The following is a 19,117-nucleotide window of genomic DNA, read 5'->3' on the forward strand; positions in this document are numbered from 1 at the left end:
TACACAACCAAGGGAACCAACAAAAGGCAAAGTTACTTGTTAAAATTACTAGGGATGCACCGATATGGAAATTTTGGCCGATAACGATAGCCCTTTTATATTTGGAGGCCGATAGCCGATATATAGGCTGATAAATATTTCTTTCTGAGAATAATTGCAAAAACAACAGGCAAACACATACAGTGAACAACTGATTTTATTTTAAAACTCTAAGTTCAAAAAAGTTTGAATAGATCTCTGGTCTATAGTTACTATTCATTTCTATGGCCAACTTTATTTGACATAAAATTCATTGCTTGACAAAAAAACGAAACATAAATAAAGCAACAAAGTCACTGAACACCATTAGTTGCATAATCAAAAGATGAATCAAACAAAAACATTTGCAATATCTAAATAAAATGTTAATTCTGATACAGCAGCACTTCAGGGCTCACAAAATTTCAAAATCTCTGGTGGCCCTTCGGGCAGGTACTCTTCAGATTTTGGTAGCCCGAAAATTATTTTAACTTCAATACACAAATATCAACAAATATCAAGGAATGAATTCTGCAGAATTTTTAAATATCAATTTAAGGCGATGTTTGACCCTTGTAAAGAGCTGCACAAGTAAAATAAACAGTATGAGTGTGGTTGGATGATGTACGGAAATATTAAGCCATAAAATGACAAAAAAAAAAAAAAATCGTATACAATGGCATTTCAGCCTTTATACCATTAAAAGGGATTAATCAAGTTTCTAATGTATTATATTTATTTAAAACATAAATATAAATGTCTTAATTGTTTAGATTTTTAGAAAGCACATTAACTTCTTTCACATTACAGCTCTATATGTTTGCTGCATAAAAACATGGGTCGATATTTGACTAAAAATAGCTAAAAATTTGGACGTGCAAATTAATTCTTTGTCACACTTTAGGAGCGCTTACATTTTAGTATCGGCTGTACACAACGCAGCATTATTGCTGTTTTATCAGCATGAAATGAAAATGCCGACGACACGTTTCTGAGGACAGTCGGTTCCCTTCAGATACATTCATTTAAAGACATTAGTGCCGCGTTTTGACTTTAAAACGTGCAGCGTGCATATTTATTCAATGACATCATTGCCTCTTAAAAGTTTTATCCAGCCCTATCACAATTCTTGTCTTTCTGTCTCCAAATGTAAGGCTTCTTAAAATTATAATTAGCCCTCTTCTTTTACTATTTAACCCTTATGCGGTCTTCGGGGTATTTATTTTTTTTTTTACCCCAAATGGCTTTTGCTAAAAATAAAAAAGTTATTTTTGTCCAAGAGTTATAAGACTTTGTAAAACTGTCAACACTTTCTGGATCTACAAATAAAAAATAAAAAAGTTGGAATGATAGCATGATTTTATGTTGGTGTAAAAAAAAAAAGTCACACTCATGGTCTTTGGGGTCTCTGCAACAAAATGCAATTTTGTAACAAAATAATAGTTAATTTTTTTTTCCTGTTTATAATGTTTTTAGGAGGATTTATGATATTTTTTAAATTTTATATAATTAATACATATTTTTATACACAATTTTTTGTATATATACTTTTTATTCAAAATTCACTTTATAAAAGACCCACGTCTTACTTTCATTCATGGGGATAACATGGATAATTTCACATGGTTTAGTTTAGGATTTTTGCACATCTTTTGGAAAATCCTGTTTTAAAGGGGGAAAAAAATTATTTTACCACTAGATGGCTGCAGTGCTTTATGCTATTTGACCAACTGAAAGGTATCTTTTCACAAGTTTTTTTCAGTTGAGATCATATCTTCATATTATGAAATACACAGGACACACACAAATACATTTGTGAGACCATCAAAACTGCTCTATTATAATTTTTTCAAATAAAAAAAAAACATTTTCTGTAGTTGCATTCTTATGTTCATATTGTGTACTGCTACTCAATATGTAATAGAACTTATTTGTTTCAGTGCAAAATAATGCTGAACTTTGACAAAAAATAAATTTCATAGTTAGAATTGTGACTTCATCATTTGTAGCTTTGAACTCAACTGAAACAATTTATGAAAAGATTTCTTTCTGGTGGGCAAATAGCAAATAGTGGAGCTCTGCAGCCATCTAGTGGTAAAAGTGATTATTATTTTTACTTTTAAAACTGTGATGTCTCTTATTGCTCGGGGAGAGGGTTTTTTTCTTTTTCTCTCTCTCTATTATCTCACAGAGCCTGTGGTTGGATCGCGCTGTCGTCAATCATCAATCCTGAGTAACACCTGAAGGACCAATCAGACGTCAATGGGCGCGAATAAAGACGTGGATGTGACGTGAGATCGGGAGGAGCGATTGCTTTTCATTTGTTTGCTCTCCCACGTTTGCTTGTCTTGCTCTCGTTTTGTTATTTCTGCTGAATTTGAATTATCGTGTGTTTGAGTTTGCTCTTGTTAAACTTCACTCTTGTTTTGATTATCCATTTGGACGCGTTTGCGCTGTGACTCGACTCTCAGTCCTACCTCGACACATGGTGATGGGACCAGCTCAGCATGTCACGTGACTTACATCTTACTACACGCAGGGTAAAGTTGTCTAGACACACTAGTTATCGAGCGGATGCCCATCTTTGTATTTATGTTTGTGAGTCAGAGTAGTCAGTGGCGTTTTACGCTGAAGATGTTCTTTTCTTTCATTTCTTTTGTTTAGTTTAGTCTTGATTTGGGGCTAGTTAGAGGATTTATGTTTTATTATTTTCTTTCTTTTAGCACCGCTCTTGTCCCTCACTTTTGTTGTCTTTCACTTGTATATAATTTGTAAATAGATTATCGTTGGATTTCTTGAAGGTATCTTGGGTTTATTGTTTATATGATTGATTGATATTATTCTTATTGAGAGCTATGTAAGTGTATAACAGAGAATCTCACTAAACGTAAAGTCTGAATCCGATTGTCTCTGTCTGTTCTTTATTAGTTTCACACATCCACACTTCCAAAGCAGAGAAAAGTACTGAGCTTGATTGTTCTTTTTTATCTATTTAAATTTTACCTCCCAAAACCCTAGATGCCAAAATTAGGGAGTCGTAACAACTGTATTTTCCAAAAGATGGGCAAAAATCTTCACCAAACCATGTGAAATGTGGGTCTTTTATAAAGTGAATTTTACATAAAAAAACAAAAACAGTTTTTGTATAAAACCCATTTAAAAATATATTTGTCTATTATTTATATTATATATATTTAAAAAAATATAACTAACCTACTAAAAACTGCTAAAAACTTTAATAAACACAAAAATATTTTTATTTAAACTATTATTTTGGTACAAAATTACTTTTTGTTTAACGCGGTAAAAAAGAACCCCGAAATTCTCGAGTGTGATTTTAAAAAGAGGACAGGTTAACATATGAACAACTTTTTATGGCCTTAATTTGATATATTTGATTTTTTTTTTTTTTTTGGCAACTACTGGCCTAAGCCAGTCTTTAAATCTTGTGTCCTTCAGCCAGAGGTTCGAAATTTGCATTTCCCCAAATTTAATTTGCGCACGCATGATATCCCTCAGGTCCTACCTCTCAACGCATAAATAAATAAATCCATGCAAATTTTAGAAGAAAGGCCTGCACTTAACACAAATTGACAATGTATCTAAAAAAATGGTGTCGAAAATTTTATACCTCGTCAGATGACGTTTATTACTTTTTAATGCCCTTAATTTTGGCTCATTTCATTTACTACCTTTTACAACCCCGCAGACACCATGGCAAACAAAGTAACTAAATGGCTGTTATGGTCCATCAATCTGTTAATTGGAGGAGCGGAAGTCCTCAGAAATAGCGAACTTTTAACAATTAATTGCGCAGCTCTAATGTAAACACTGCAAAATGTTGCGAGGATATTGTTACGTTTCGCGAGATCTGGTGTCACGAAATCCCGCCACATCCCTAGATGGCATGTCATGACGTGCACAGAATGCGCTTTTGTGTTGTGTGTGTGTGTGTGTGTGTGTGTGTGTGTGTGTGTGTGTGTGTATATACATATATATATATTGAGACTTTAAATTTTTTCGGTAGTTACCAGCCCTACTTGTGACACAGAATGAGTTCGCAAATGATTTTTAAATTTTCTTTGATAGAAAAAACTCTCTTTACACCAAAGACATTTGTAAGGTTTTTCTCCAGTGTGAGTTCTCATGTGGACTTGAAGGATTTGTTTTTTGGAATATCTCTTTTCACACAGTTCACACGGGAAAGGCTTCTCTCCAGTGTGAGTTCTCATGTGTTCTTTAAGACTTGCGTTTACGACAAAAGCCTTTCCACACTTCAAGCAAATGAAAGGCTTCTCTCCCGTGTGAGTTCTCATGTGGACTGGAACGCTTGATTTTTGAGCAAATCTCTTTCCACACAGTTTACAGGCGAAAGGCTTTACTTTGGTGTGAACTCTCACGTGAACCGTGAGGTGTGCTTGCTTCTTCCAATTCTTTCCACAGTAAAGGCACATGAAAGGCTTTGTTTTTCTGATGTGAGTTTTGACATGTTGCTTAAGCTGTTTCCAGTCTGGGAAAACCATTTTGCATCTTTCACTTTGACATACGATCTTTTTAGAGTGAACTCTCATGTGCTGATAAATGTGTTTTTTGCATCTGAAACTCTTTCCACACTGACCACATATGTAAGGCTCAAGACATCCTTGAGTGGCATTTCCTGAGGAAGTATTTTCAGTCTTTATGGACATCTCTTCTGCTGCATTCATTTCTTGACTCTCCTCTTTCAGTGCTGTCATGTCTAAAATGAAAAAGACAAACACAAATGAACTCCAGCTCAATAGTACAAACAACAGACATCAAAATAAGTTGAAAAATCAAAGCATTAGAATCTAGAAAATAGAACATTTTTGCTAGATCCTATTTTAACCTGAAGGCAGTGTTAATTTCATTAACGAATCATTTGTGTCGAAAAATTTTCGACGAAAATTAAACAAAAACTCGTTTTGAATAACAAAAACTATGACGGAAATCTATTGACATTTTCCTCAACAAATAAAAACGAGAACAACGTAAAATAAAATGTACCTCCCATAGATGTGGCATTAGAAACACCCTCGCATTAGCGTTAACTACCCTGGATAGCACACGTACATCACAGAGATGTCTATTTGACGTCTGCATTTACATCTGGAAGATGTATTTTTTAGATTGTTTGCTCATCTGCAATGCGCCTATTGGACCTTTCCTATCAGATGTCAAATAGACGTCTGTTAGATGTCTTTCAGATGTTTACGAATCAGAATGAATGTAAAACTGACAACTTACAGACATCTGCCAGACGTTTGTACACAGCAGATGCTTTCCAGATCAAGAGATCTTTTGTAACTTCATTGAAAGGTGATATAATAAAGTACCCAGATAGCACACGTACGTCTGCAAGTCTGTTAAAGATCTCTTGATCGTGAGACGGTTTTTAAATCAATAAATTCCTTTTAAAATCAATATTTTGTGTCAAATTATTGATTTATTTTGTAGGTAGCCATGTAATAAGCGGGATAATAATGTAGAGTTTGTATTAACTTACATGTGCTTCATGAGGCACACTCGCGCGGTCTCTTGCTCTCTCTCCATCTGTCATGCACGCATGTCTCGCACTCACTCCCTCGCTCTAGATTTCGGGAGAAACTATTTGCGGCCATCAGATTCAGTGAGCTATATATTTAACATAATAATTAAAATATAATTACTGATTTTTCATTAGACTATTTTTTGGTGCCCCCTCAGCACTCGGTACCCTACGCACAGTGCGTGATGCGCGTGGTGGGAGCGTCAGCGCTGAATGAACGTCCTTACCACTTATCAGTTAAGTTAATGGTTAATAATCGGATAATGATTTGCGATTGGGGAAATTAACCGAAATGAGCATCCCTAATAGCTAGCAAATACAAGTAAGTTAATGTTAATGCAGCTTAAACATCCTGCCATAGTGGAAAATCACTCAAAATTGATCATCTAATCAATCGACAACAAAGTCAAATTAGTAATTTATAGGTTATATATAGACACAAGCAATAATATATACCCAGATCATCCGATCCGGCGATGTTCTTGTCACGATACCACTGTAGCGCGAGAGCGACTGAGGTAACTTAGACTGCGCCTCTGCACTGCGCAGAATGGAGCTTGATTGACAGGTGATCTGACCAATTATACTTCGCCATCCGGCATTTGCGAACGGTCGCAAATACGTCCTTCTCGATACTTGGAACGGAAGGAAAAATGCATCTCTTTGCCATCTGAAGTGCCGCCCGGTGTGGCCCTGTTACCCCCCCCCCCTCCTCCTCCTTTTCTTATTTTTTTTTTTACAGATCTGCATGATTCACATAGGTCACGTTTTCAGGTCGAAAAATACGGAATTCCGGATTAATCCGGAAAAATCACATCCCTGCGAAAGTAGGATCTTCTTAGGTGCATTTTCAAAAAATGTTACTTCAGTTGTTTTTAATATATTTTTTTTTCCCTTTGTCATCCAAGATGTTCATGTCTTTCTTTTTTCAGTCGTAAGGAAATTATGTTTTTTGTGGAAAACATTTCAGGATTTCTCTCCATATAGTGGACTTCTATGGTGCCCCGAGTTTGAACTTCCAAAGTGCAGTTTAAATGCAGCTTCAAAGGACTCTAAAGTATCACAGCCGAGGAAAGAAGGGTCTTATCTAGCAAAATTATTGTTTTAAAAAAAAGTTTAATAGCTATTTCTTAACCACATTTTAACTAATGTGTCAAAAGCCAAAATATAACTGTATGCACACACTTTTCCTTAAATACAACTGACAGTTTAAAAAAAAAAAATTATAATTGTGATAAATTTATGCCCAACAGTATGTCCAGGTTGATTGTCCCAGATCACCAGTTAATGATACATAAATGGAGGACTCCTATTAAAGAAATGTTGTTGCAAAGAAGAAAATTAAACAATATTACTAGAGTCCATTCATTGTCCATGATTTTTTTTAACCTTTTTATATGTTTAATCAGGCTCAGAGATGCCATGTGTGCAATCAAATTCATAAATTCATGTTGAGATTAATGTTTTAAATATAAAATTTTGAATACAGAGATCTGCCAGCAGGTGGCAGCAAGAGACTGATTTAATTACTGGATCATATTCCTTTGATTTGTTCGAACGGATGGTTCATTCAGGAATAAAGCAAGTGACTCTTTATGAATAGACCATTTCAAGCGCTATTCAGCGGCTTAAGGAAGTGACGTCTTTGGTCCCAGGAAGTTTCCGGTTAATGATCCAGCGCATTGAAAACAATGGCGAGAAGCGCTTTATGAGCAGTGGGACTGCGGTCATATAAATACAATCCACCTGTTTAAATGTGTAATTTAAAATTAGATTCTTGTCGTTCGGTGGTTGTGTGCTTCCCCTGGGTCGGAACTAACATTATGAGACGCGTTTTACGGTATATTTCCGAGAAACGCACCCGAGTTGCGGCAGTGAAGGAGAAGGCTGGATAACAACAAGCAACTCTAGGATATACAGCGCACATTTCGATTCAGGCAAGTAAATGTCGTTTTTAATTAATCTGATTATATGTATATCTTTACGTTAACTCTTCAAGGATGATGCCGTATAATTTAAAGTAACATTTTGTCATTGTTTACATATGCAGCTTGCATTTTGATTCGTGTGTAATGTTAGTGAAAAAAAGGCAAGTTTTTTTATTTTTGTTTTATTGCTAAGTGTTATGTGGGCTATAACTAAGTTCGTATTAGTCGTCTAGTAATCTTGTCAGTTGACAAATGCAGTGAGTAACATGAAAGTGAACTTGAACTTGGTATTGTGTAACAGTTATCAGCAGTAGTTAACAAAAGGTAATGTTAATGGTGAATATTTTTTCCATCAAGCTTTGGTAATGTTAATTCCAATATACTTACGTATTAAACAAATAGCATTATTTTTTTAATATTGTGCATTACATTAAATAATTGTTTTTCTACTTTTATCCTTAGGAGAGCCATCATCTGTAGACACCCAAGGACATCTGATCATCCTGCAGTGACAACCACATCTGACCATATCAACACCCAGATGTGTTTGAGAACTTGAGTGTAGTATTCACTAATTCAGTGTAGTACTTAAAGCTACTGATGACCAGGCCAGATACAGACTGCTGCTTTTGACATTTGTTCCCCCTTTGTACTCCATTTCAGTTCAAATGTTGTTTCAGTTGTTGTTGTTTCATTTGTTGAAGCATTTTATGTTCATACAAATATTTACATATCAATACATGTGTTGGAAATAAAAACAGTTGAAAGTGAGAGAATGTTCTTTGTTTATATACAGTACTGGTCAAAAGTTTGGACAAAGTATTTTTTTTATGTTTTTGAAAAGAGTCTTTTATGTTCATTAACATGATTTATTATTTAAATAATTTTTTGTTATAAAAATGTGTTATGCAAAGCTGAATTGCCATCAGCCTTTACATTACACCAGTATTCAGTTTCACACACACACACACACACACACACACACACACACACACACACAGGGTTTCTGCGGGGTCTTAAAAAGTCTAAAATTTAAAAATCAAAATTTTAGGCCTTAAAAAGTCTTAAATTCGCTTTTCTAGGTCTTAAATAATTTTACACAGGTCTTATTTTCCCGATGTCCATGTAACGCTACCTCTAATGCTCATTTAAATTCTCTTTCTGCTGTTTCCGTGGTGTTGTAGTTCTTTATTTCACTATTCCAAATATAATTTGCTGAATTTAAACTACAAATGAGACCAGCATGCAATAGCCAATCAGCTTTCTGTTATTGGCGCGAGTCTCTCTCGGATTGTACCGCAGAAGTCAAATGGATTTAACTTTTTAGCTATGAGGAAGTGCAAGTTTAGCGATACTGGGCTTGGAAAAACTGAATATAGGGCTTGGCTAAGGGCAGTTGCTAACAACTGTAGATTTTTTTCTCCCTCTGTGGAAGTTACTGCGTCTTCAGACAGAATCGCAGTATTTATATAACATTTCTAATATATATATTTATAAATCAATAAATGTATTTAAAACATTAATCTCACTTTTAATTTTGCAGTGTAAATTATGTAATCTCACTGCTAACAGCCATTTAGAATTTATTGATAAATTCATAAAATAAATTTCAAAGGTACGCATACATTTCAAAAGTAAAAAAAAAAAAAAATCGCTTTAGAATTTTTTTTTTTACATCAGATATTTCTAGTGGTACTTTTATTGGGGATATTTTGTGTGGAATAGTATCTGCTGATATGGAAAGTTCACTGTATATCGTAGTAATAAATTTAATTTATGACAGCCATGAAATTTTGTTTACTTTTTACATTAAACACATTAAATATCACATATGCATGTAATATAATATCTATTTCCATTACAGGTTTAGGTCTTAAATTTCATATAAGGTGGTATTAAAAAGGTCTTAAAAAGTCTTAAATTTCACTTGTTCATATCTGCAGAAACCCTGTATATATATATATATATATATATATATATATATATATATATATAAATAATGTGTGGGTGTGTACAGTAAATACGTGCATAAAAACATTTATGAATGCTGTATGTAGTGTGTTTGTGCGGGCATTTATTAATCTGCAGATATACAGGTTAATGCAAAACACGGTAGCCTGCATTGAATTGCGTTCATCTTGTTTATTTGTTTTCACATGATGACTCGGAGCATTCATACCCTCTTCTTGCACTGTTCCACAGCAACAAACACGACCGAACCAAACACATTTTGAAATGAATTCAATACGTAATAACAGCATCGAGCGCCTAGTTTAACAGCATACATATTAGTGTTGTATTGAAACGATATGTATTGTGAAAAGTAATGTACTAATGAAAACAAATATGTAAACAGAAATACAGACTGACCACGCAATGCAAGTGAATTAATCACGAACAACCTCTCCAGATATCTTAGGAACAAAACATGAAGTAAGTTGCACTCTTTCTTCAGACTGATGGCATCCATTGTACGAATAAATGTTCGCCACATTTCTGTTCTCATCCATGTGATATGCTTTTAGCAATCTCCCATGTACACGCACGCAGCATCGATTAGACAATGAGCAGCTTTTTACCTTAACTGTAGCGTTTTCGCTAGATTTTAAAATAATGTGCTCGCATTGACAGATCGGAGAAATAGCTCTACCGGAAATGCTTCAGGACCGGACATGCGCAGTAGGGCTCCAACGCGCTTGTTATTGTTTACGTCCTTGAAATGGTCTATAGGAAATGATACTGTCTACTTTCCCGAGCGTCTCGCACGCTGGCTCCAGGCAATCGGCCAGTCCTCAATGTCGAGCCCTGATTTGCATAGTTGTCAAAATGAATGTCCTGTGAGTGTTTTATAATGGATGCTCACCCATAGATGTGTACCTTGTGTTTATGCACATATGAGCACCAGCATCAACAGATTTAAAATGTATTTGCTGTATTTTTCATTTGTATGTTTATTTTATAATGGATACAAACAGTCAGTCCAGTTCAAATGGACAGGTTTAGTGAGTGTTTTTTTTGGCATCTCCCTGTTGGCAGGTTCACTTACTTAAGAAAAAGTACTCTGAAGTTGTAAAGAATGTCTGAATTAAACAATTCAGTAACTTTGAATCTGTGTATGTGTGTGTATATATGTGTGTTAAAAGCTAGAACCGAGCAGAGGGTTTTCTTTTAAATTCAAAAGTATAGCTTTAATTTAAAGTTAATTTGAATTTGGCAGGTTTTTTTTTTATAACGTGCAGTAGAAGAATAAAAAGGCAAAACAAATGTTTTGGTTAATAAATAAGGTTTAAAAATAAACACCTTTATTGGAAATGTCAGGCATAGGGGGGCCTTGCAAAATTGACCCGAGAAGGAGGTTGAGACCCCCTGATATAAACCACTTTCATTTGGACACTCGTAACATCTATAAACATATTCATTTCTGTAGAGCTGGACATTTTAATAAGGATCAAATGATTTAGTTCAGCTTGAGAATGAAAACCAACCTGTTTGTTCCTCAGTGTCTTCTTGTTTGATACGAACTGTATCTTGAATCCAGAAGTCTTCACTGTCCTCATCAACAAAAGCCATCTTGACAGCTTCGAGTCGATTTCAGCGAGTTCTCCAGGAGTTTTTCTCTGTTTTTGGCAGAAAGAAAAAGAAACACAAACTAAACCTCTGGGTGCGTTTTTAAATCGCTCCCTATTTCAGTAGTCAGCACACTGGTAAGGGAGTCAGTCAGAGAAATATAGAGAGATAAAAACAAACCAGCACTCAAATTAATAGAAAACACCAAATATAAGATTAATATTTATATGTTTGTTTAATGTTTACATATTTGCACGTTATATTTAATTACACTTTGATGAAATCATTTGTTGTCCTTACACATGCTAGTTCTCATTTTGAGCAGCAGGTTTCATCAGGAGATTCATAACAGTGAATCATTTTGAGAATGAATTGATTTAGTTGTATTTTACACCTCATGAGGCATGTTTTTTTTTTTTTTTTTTACAGGTTTCTTAAATTAGACATACTTAATGATATATGCAGCCTTCAAATGCCCCCTTGAATTGAGAAGCAGCTCTCTTTCTCTATCACTAAGTTACTTTGTCAATGGTAGAACTAGTGTTTATGATAAACTGATTCACGATAGAGAAAGTTAGAGATGCACAAAATAACCTTCGTTTATATCACTGGGTAAAACATATTAACGTTTCTTTCAGTAATTTTATTATTTTAATTTTATATACAATCGTCTAAACGAGTTGTGACGGCTTTAAATGATCAAAAACAACAAACCTTTCTTTTCTGCTGGACTGCAGTCCGTCGTCTTCTTCTTTTAATTTTATGGTGGGTTGTGAACCAACTTCAGAGGTGCATAGCGCCACCTACTGTGATGGAGTGCGAAGAGGATGCTCAAACTCAGAGGTCTCAAACTCATTTCCTGGAGGGCCGCAGCTCTGCAGAGTTTATCTCCAACCAGCTCCAACTCACACCTGCTTGGAAGTTTTTAGTAATCCTGAAGACCTTGATCAGCTGGATCAGGTGTCTTTGAAAAGGTAAAAATCAATGAACCGTATTCATTTTCCCTGAAAAAAGTTTTTTTTTTTTAACAAAATTGCTTACATAAAAGAACATTACCACTGAAATAAGATCAAATACAGACCATAGTATTCTTTATATCTAATATTTCCAGAAGATTTGTTCATTTTCAGTGTGAATCCCTGACAGTGTTTCAGTAACTTTCCAAAAGATGAATAAATGAATAAATAAACAAACAAAATAACAAGAGATGATTACAATTGTCAAAAGAGTGCTAGATCAAATTTGTCATCACACCCCCTTTGTAACAGTTACACAGCAGCATGAGTTTAATGTGAATTTAATGGCAAGGTATATCAACATAAAACAGTGTTATAAATTTACATAAAAATCGAGAATAATATTAATAGATTCACAATGTTAATAACTTTAGAAAAGCATCATCATATGGGTACGAAATTCTATTCTATAATCAACATTTCTATGATATATTTGTGATTCTAGAGAGCAGTGCACCAATGGGACTTTTATTTTGCTCCATTGGTGTGACGTCATAAAGATGCGCCGCGCTCCTCATCTGTTGTGAGTCACCTGAAGAAAGGTTTGTGCTTTTAAAGTTTTTAAACCAATAGACATTGTTGCATCAATTAAAGCGTTTTTACAAGCTATGTAAAATAAATGTAATGCTTTATTTAGTGTCAGTGAAAACGTTAGCCTTTAGTAACAGAGAAGGTGCGTCTCATTTCGCTCTTTATATCATGAATCAAACGATGATAAGAAGTGATGAGAGAAACTGAGAATCCGAATCATTTGAATCAAATCATTTGTGAAATGATTCAGTGATTCAATTCAGCGGCACGCGGACTACAAACGACAACAACAAACACAAACGTGGATGACAACCGAGAATGATTTAATTAAAGTGTAGTATATTAGATATGGTGTACAAATAATTGAATACCATATCTAAATCAAAAATAGCCGGCCTAAATATGAACCTTATGGGTAATTCGTCTTCTTTACAAATGTAAATATAAGTCTATTAACTCTCTGTCTTACTAGTGCACTGACTACTGAACTAGGAGCTGATTGAGACACACCCAGAGATTGAGTTTGCTTTGATTGTACTTTCTGTTAAATATTCTCATTAAACAGGACAAAGTGTACAAACACACAGAAAAACTCCTGGAGAATCAACAGAGATCCACGTGACACACTATTATGAAGATGGCGTTTATTAAAGATGAGAGTGAGGACATTAAGATTGAAGAAACATTGAAACAAGAAGATACTGAGGAACAAAGAAAGATGGAGTTTATTAAAGAGGAGAGTGAAGACATATTTAGAGTCAAGCATGAAGATACTGATGAACAAACAGGTTGGTTGGTTTTTTACATTTTTTCTGTAACATTAAATCCGACATTTGCTTCTAAATTTAAAACGATTGATTTTCTAGCACTTGGGTAAATATGCAAAAGTCTCTAAGAAAATAATTTTGCACAAAGCAAACCTTGAAAATGTGAGTAATTGTATTTGGTGACTGCGTGCTGTCTACAAACAGTGCTGTAAATATAAAGCAAGTCTGACAATAAAAAAAGCCAAAACAAAAACACAAACAAGTTACATTTAGTTGTAATTATGTGAGGTGTAAGATTGTAATAGACCTTTCTCACAGAAACTGGAAATACGCAATCGCAGGGTATGCAGACTTCCTGTGTAATGTCAACACAGCAGAAAGCCAGGTAATTTAAAATTAAAATGGAGAGAATCTACACAACTTCCCTCACTCTTGCCAAAGATAACTTTTGCCGACCTGATAAGAGTCGTGGAGGAAAACTCCGTCACAAAGAGGAACAAATTGGATAAAGGATATACATTTTTCCATGAAGTTTATCCGGGACGTTCTAAAACGCTTAACGTGAAAATCGCTTAACGTGGCTTAACGTACGTAAAAAACGACCAGGAAATTTCTGTCAAACCTTACTTGTAACAAACACTAGCTACTATCAAAAGAACAAACCCTTATTCCACAGATAAAGTGAATAATATCAATATCACGTTAAAGGTTGTATCAGCGATTTCTAGCCTAAAACATAAAGTGTCAATTTCAGCTGACCTTTCATCACGATCCGCTCGCTGCCTGCCCCATAAATTGTCTGTGAAAAAAACGCGTCTCTCTGGTCAGCCTAGGGTCCGAGATATGCTAAAAAAAACAATCGGCACTACCAACCTTTCCACACATAAACAAACAGTGTTCCAACCAATCAGCGTCAGGGGTTTGGTGTTGTGGACTTTCGCTCCGCCTCCCTCACATCCCAGCACCAGTAGGAAAGTCCACAAGTAGGCTAGAAATCGCTGATACAACCTTTAAGCGTTTTCTCCCCCATAGAAGCCCATTATAAGGAAACTGCTTAACGTGGTTTAACTTACCTCAACAGCGACCAGGGAAGACCAATTTTCTGTTAAATTTCACTTATAATAAACACTTGCTGCTCTCAAAAGAACGAGCTCTTATTCAGCATATAAAGTGATCGCCCCCCATAGAAGTCCATTATACAAAAAAAAAGCTTAACGTGGCTTAAAATTTTACTTATATGGGGGGCGATCACTTTATATGCTGAATAAGAGCTTGTTCTTTTGACAGCAGCAAGTATTTATTATAAGTAAAATGTAACAGAAGTTTGGTCTTCCCTGGTCTCTGTTAAGGTAAGTTAAACCACGTTAAGCTGTTTCCTTATAATGGGCTTCTATGGGGGAGAAAACGCTTAACGTGATATTATTCACTTTATCTGTGGAATAAGGGCTCGTTCTTTTGATAGTAGTAGTGTTTGTTCCAAGTAAGGTTTGACAGAAACTTGGGGTTTCCTGGTCGTTTTTTACATACATTAAGCCACGTTAAGCGTTTTAGAACGTCCCGTTTATCCATAACTTTCAAGGTAAGTAACGTAGCTAACGTTAGAGAGCAATCAGGCTAACAAATTTGTGTGTACACTTAGACCCAGGACTAGGGTTATAAGGTTATGTATGGATAGTATAGAGGACATGTACAACTTTATTAAAGCAATATAGTCGTGATGTTACAAACAATATGACATTCACTGTCTGCCTTTGGTCTAAGTGAACATCTTGTGAGTAGCAGCTAGCGACGATAGCCTAATATTAACATTAGCCGAATGCTGTCATCATCAGTTAACATTTTATTTTCGAATAGCTTGAACCCATTTTCGTTAGCAGGGAAGGAGTGGAAAGATAAATAAGGCTGCTTTTGGGCATTACAAGAACAGCCCAGTACGCTACAACAACTTTTGCTCGATGTTTGCGCCATCTTTGTTATTTAACTGGTTACCGGCATACCGGGGCGGAAATAGGTTTACACAGCAATTACGTATTTCCGGTGTAAAATACGGAAGTTGTGAGAAAGGTCTATTAGGGCTGTAATGATACGCAATATGAAATCGAAATCGCGACACTCAGATCCAGGATCCTGTGTCGCGGTGTGATAAAGGAGAATCGCGACATACCCCGTGACTACCTTTCCAATCATGTGACGCCTGCCTGCAAAAGTTGAGCTAGTTGAAGAAGAACGTGAGGAAACATGGCAACCAACCCAGAGATTGCAGACCCTCCCTCCTCATTTAAGTCAGCAATATACGGCAACATTTCAGAGCTGTGTGATCCATAAAATACAGAGAAAGGCAGGCTATTAATAAAGAAAAAAAATCCAGTGTGTAAAATGTCATAGTAAACTGTGTCCGACATGAAAACCACGCTAGTCATTGTCCCATAAAATGACAAATAGCAAATAACACACAGTACTTTCATTACGTTTCATTTATTTTGTTTTTGTAATGTAAAATGAGACCTTGTTGTTTGCAATATGTTTACCCTGAGACCGCGTCGCGAACACCAGCTCGACCGCAAAACACTTTCACTATGAGAGAAAGCGGCAGCCGCGCAGAGATTCCACCGCTTCACGCGTCCCATGTGAAAGGGCTTTTAAACGGTCTTCAGACAGAGCGTGAACACAAAACGGGACCGTTTGAGAGCAGCGTCAGCGTGTACCGGATTGAGTCCAAAGAGCAAATACCCGTGCATGTCACCCGCACTGCACCTGACAGATAAATATTATTCCACCATTACGTCAGTTTCAGCGGGTCACCCGTCGGGTAGGACCCGTCGCACACACATAGAATCTTGCATCGCTAGCATGTTTAAAGAATTTGACATCTTGACAAGTTTAACACTATCATGTTAATTTTTTTTTTTTAAATTCAGTGACAGACAGACCTTATCAGTTCATTTTAATACAGAAGGTTTTTATTAAACCTTAAAATGCGACCTTGTATGAAAACTAAGAAAGCTGTTGAATTTTTTTAAAAAAATAAATCTTTTTTTTTAATTTAAATTTGTTCAAAATATCGTGATACGTATCGTATCGTGACCTAGGCATATCGTTACACCCCTAATTGTAATGTATTAGTTGTACACTTCTATATCTTGTATGTATAAAAAAGGAGGGAATAAGGGGGGGAAAGGGGGAAAGAAGAAGGAACAAAATATATATATAATAAATAGATAAAGAGAAAAAAATTAAGAAAATAATTCAAGTAATAATAATACAATTAAGTAAATAAATAGATGAGCGCTGTTCAGGAGCATCAGAGTGGAGCAGTAGGGCATATTTATAAAGAAGGTTCTGTATTTTACCATGAGAACAGTATAAACCAGTGGTTCTCAAACTGATGGAGAGGTACGTGAACAAAGTGCTGAGCTTAAAGTGCCCCAACTTAAAGTAACATTAAAGCAAGTATTTCTGACAAGCAAAATTTCACTTTTATTATAAAAACAGTTAAATGGGAGTAAATGGTCAAGTGACATTAAGTTACCTCATTTTTGCTGTGAAACCTGACTGCATTCACACCAGCAGCGTACGTATGATTGAACGCCCACAGAGTGCTGCTTTAGCAAATCATGCTGCTGTTCATTGTGTCTTTAAAGTAAACTTGTAGCACTTAATAGTAGGGGTCGACCGATTATTGGCGCCGATATTAAGCCTTTTTACGATTATCGGAATCGGTTATTTTCAAAACCGATTTGCCGATCAAAATAATTTAATTTTGAAATGCGCTCTTTGGCTCCGACGCAGCCTGTCAGAGCTCACCACTCTGTGCCCCAGAGCAGTATCCGCCCACCGCGCATCTGATTTGTTGGGAGTCGCGAGCCCGACCAATCAACTGGAAGGCTGAAGGCACTGAAGACACAGAACGCTTGCTGGAGCTGCGAGCGGCAGTAATCAGTTGTCTCTCAAAGGTAAGTCAGCAGCAGACGTTGATTGTGTTTCAGTAATTCACAATCCTTTACGGTGAAGTTGCAAAAACCCCTCAATGTTATCTTGATTTCCCGGATGCGGAAAACACGGACGGAATCGCGGAATCCAGTCATATACCGTATTTTCCGCACTATAAGGCGCATCTTCAATGAATGGCCTATTTTAACCCTTTAGCACGTACGATCACACCCGTGTGATTTGTCTTGGCTGGTCCCTGATGCGTACGATCACACCGGTGTGATTCGAACGTTTGCCGCATCACGTCATCAGCTGCTGAATTCAAATCGGTTTTGGCGCGTTGGCTGGCTCTGAGCCAGATCGGACGCGCTGAGTGCTTGTCATATTATCACAACTATTCAGTGTTTTCAACCATATAATGCTTATGTGTATTTAAGTGTCTGAAACCTAAAATAAGTACTAGCAAAACCATACATTTATAGTTTGTAAAATACACACTGATGTCTATGGAAGCGGCAATAATGATCCTACAAATATATTCTGACAACATATTTCATTGATATCATATACAGATTATGTAGGTAACTATAAAGTGCACACTCCTCTTCTCCCAGCTTACCAGAGACTTACTTTAATGTCTTTCGGGAGGAGAGGATGAATTTGCATGTTGTAAATCCCACAGCTCAGATTCAGCCCGAACAAACATGGCGGCGCCCATCACCCGGTACAGATTAACTAACGTGGTCATTATAAAAGTGTTTGGACTTTTAAATACATTTACTTGCACATATTTCGAAATCGGAATATCAGATATTTCATAATATAGCGAGCATGCTTGCGAATATTAATAATAAAAAAGGAAAAACGACATAAAAGCGATCCATGTGTCTTACAGTGCTGTTGTGGCTGCGGTGTGTCACATGACGCTTCACCAGTGATGCGAAACATTCTAAAATAACAGTCGCCTAAAAAAACTCACTCTTTGGAGTTAGAATATTTTAAACTCGTGTGAAAATTAAAACCGTTTTCATATATAAGGCGCATAGAATAGAAGAGGCAGTCGGGGACGCATTCTGATCGGATGTTTTCCATGTTTTTTTTATTAGTAAACTCATTTGTAAAAAAATAACTTATTTTATTAAAAGATAAATTAATGTTTTTATGCCTACATTTGCACTGTACTGTAAATTAAAACTAATGAAAATGTGTAGACACATATCGGTTCAAAATATCGTTTATCGGTGCATTTGATCTGTAATAATCGGTATCGGCATCGGCCCTGAAAAACACATATCGGTCGACCCCTACTTAATAGCATGAAGATCAAATGTTGACAGACTCTACATAGATATTGATTTAAGAAACTCTCTTCAATACAGAAACATACAGTGTGACTTACTGCTTTTCATCTTTAAAATATGAGCAAGAGTGCAATTTTCTCTGAATATCCAAATTATTTCAAATGTTGATTTTCTAAGTTAAACAAAAAGGTAATATTAAGTGAAGATTTTACATTTTAAATGTAGCCTACATTTTAAACACAATATTATCAGATTTTACAACAAAGAAATAATAGATCCAACAAAATCCACAACAGAACTGGTGTGAGTCTCCAAGAAACAGCTGTGTTTCATCAGTGAATGAATCTGCAGCTTTCAAATTTTCAATGTCATTTTCATTTTGTCTGCATGTAATGCCTGATAAAGCTACCAGTCTCAGATGGAGCATTGTTCTCTTGATTTGAAAGCTAAGGTCTCTTCTCTGTGAGCTCTGTGCGCAGTCATATCAGGTTCT

At 35.8% G+C, this 19,117-nt stretch overlaps 1 protein-coding gene and 1 pseudogene across 1 annotated transcript; one reads left to right on the plus strand and one right to left on the minus strand.

Moving 5' to 3' along the window:
• Positions 1–178: 178 nt before the first annotated feature.
• Positions 179–11,843, minus strand: LOC141312764 (uncharacterized). The gene is made up of 3 exons (XM_073832630.1): positions 11,794–11,843; positions 10,998–11,129; positions 179–4,756 (listed from the first exon to the last, which is right to left on the minus strand). Exons 2-3 carry the CDS (start codon positions 11,080–11,082, stop codon positions 4,029–4,031), a joined length of 813 nt encoding a protein of 270 aa, XP_073688731.1. The 5' UTR covers positions 11,083–11,129; positions 11,794–11,843; the 3' UTR covers positions 179–4,028.
• A 1,354-nt stretch (positions 11,844–13,197) lies between these two features.
• LOC141312750 (uncharacterized) overlaps positions 13,198–19,117 on the plus strand; it is a 40,744-nt pseudogene continuing 34,824 nt past the window's right edge.

The sequence above is a fragment of the Garra rufa genome, unplaced genomic scaffold, assembly GCF_049309525.1.
Source record: "Garra rufa unplaced genomic scaffold, GarRuf1.0 hap1_unplaced_005, whole genome shotgun sequence".
NCBI lineage: Eukaryota > Metazoa > Chordata > Actinopteri > Cypriniformes > Cyprinidae > Garra > Garra rufa.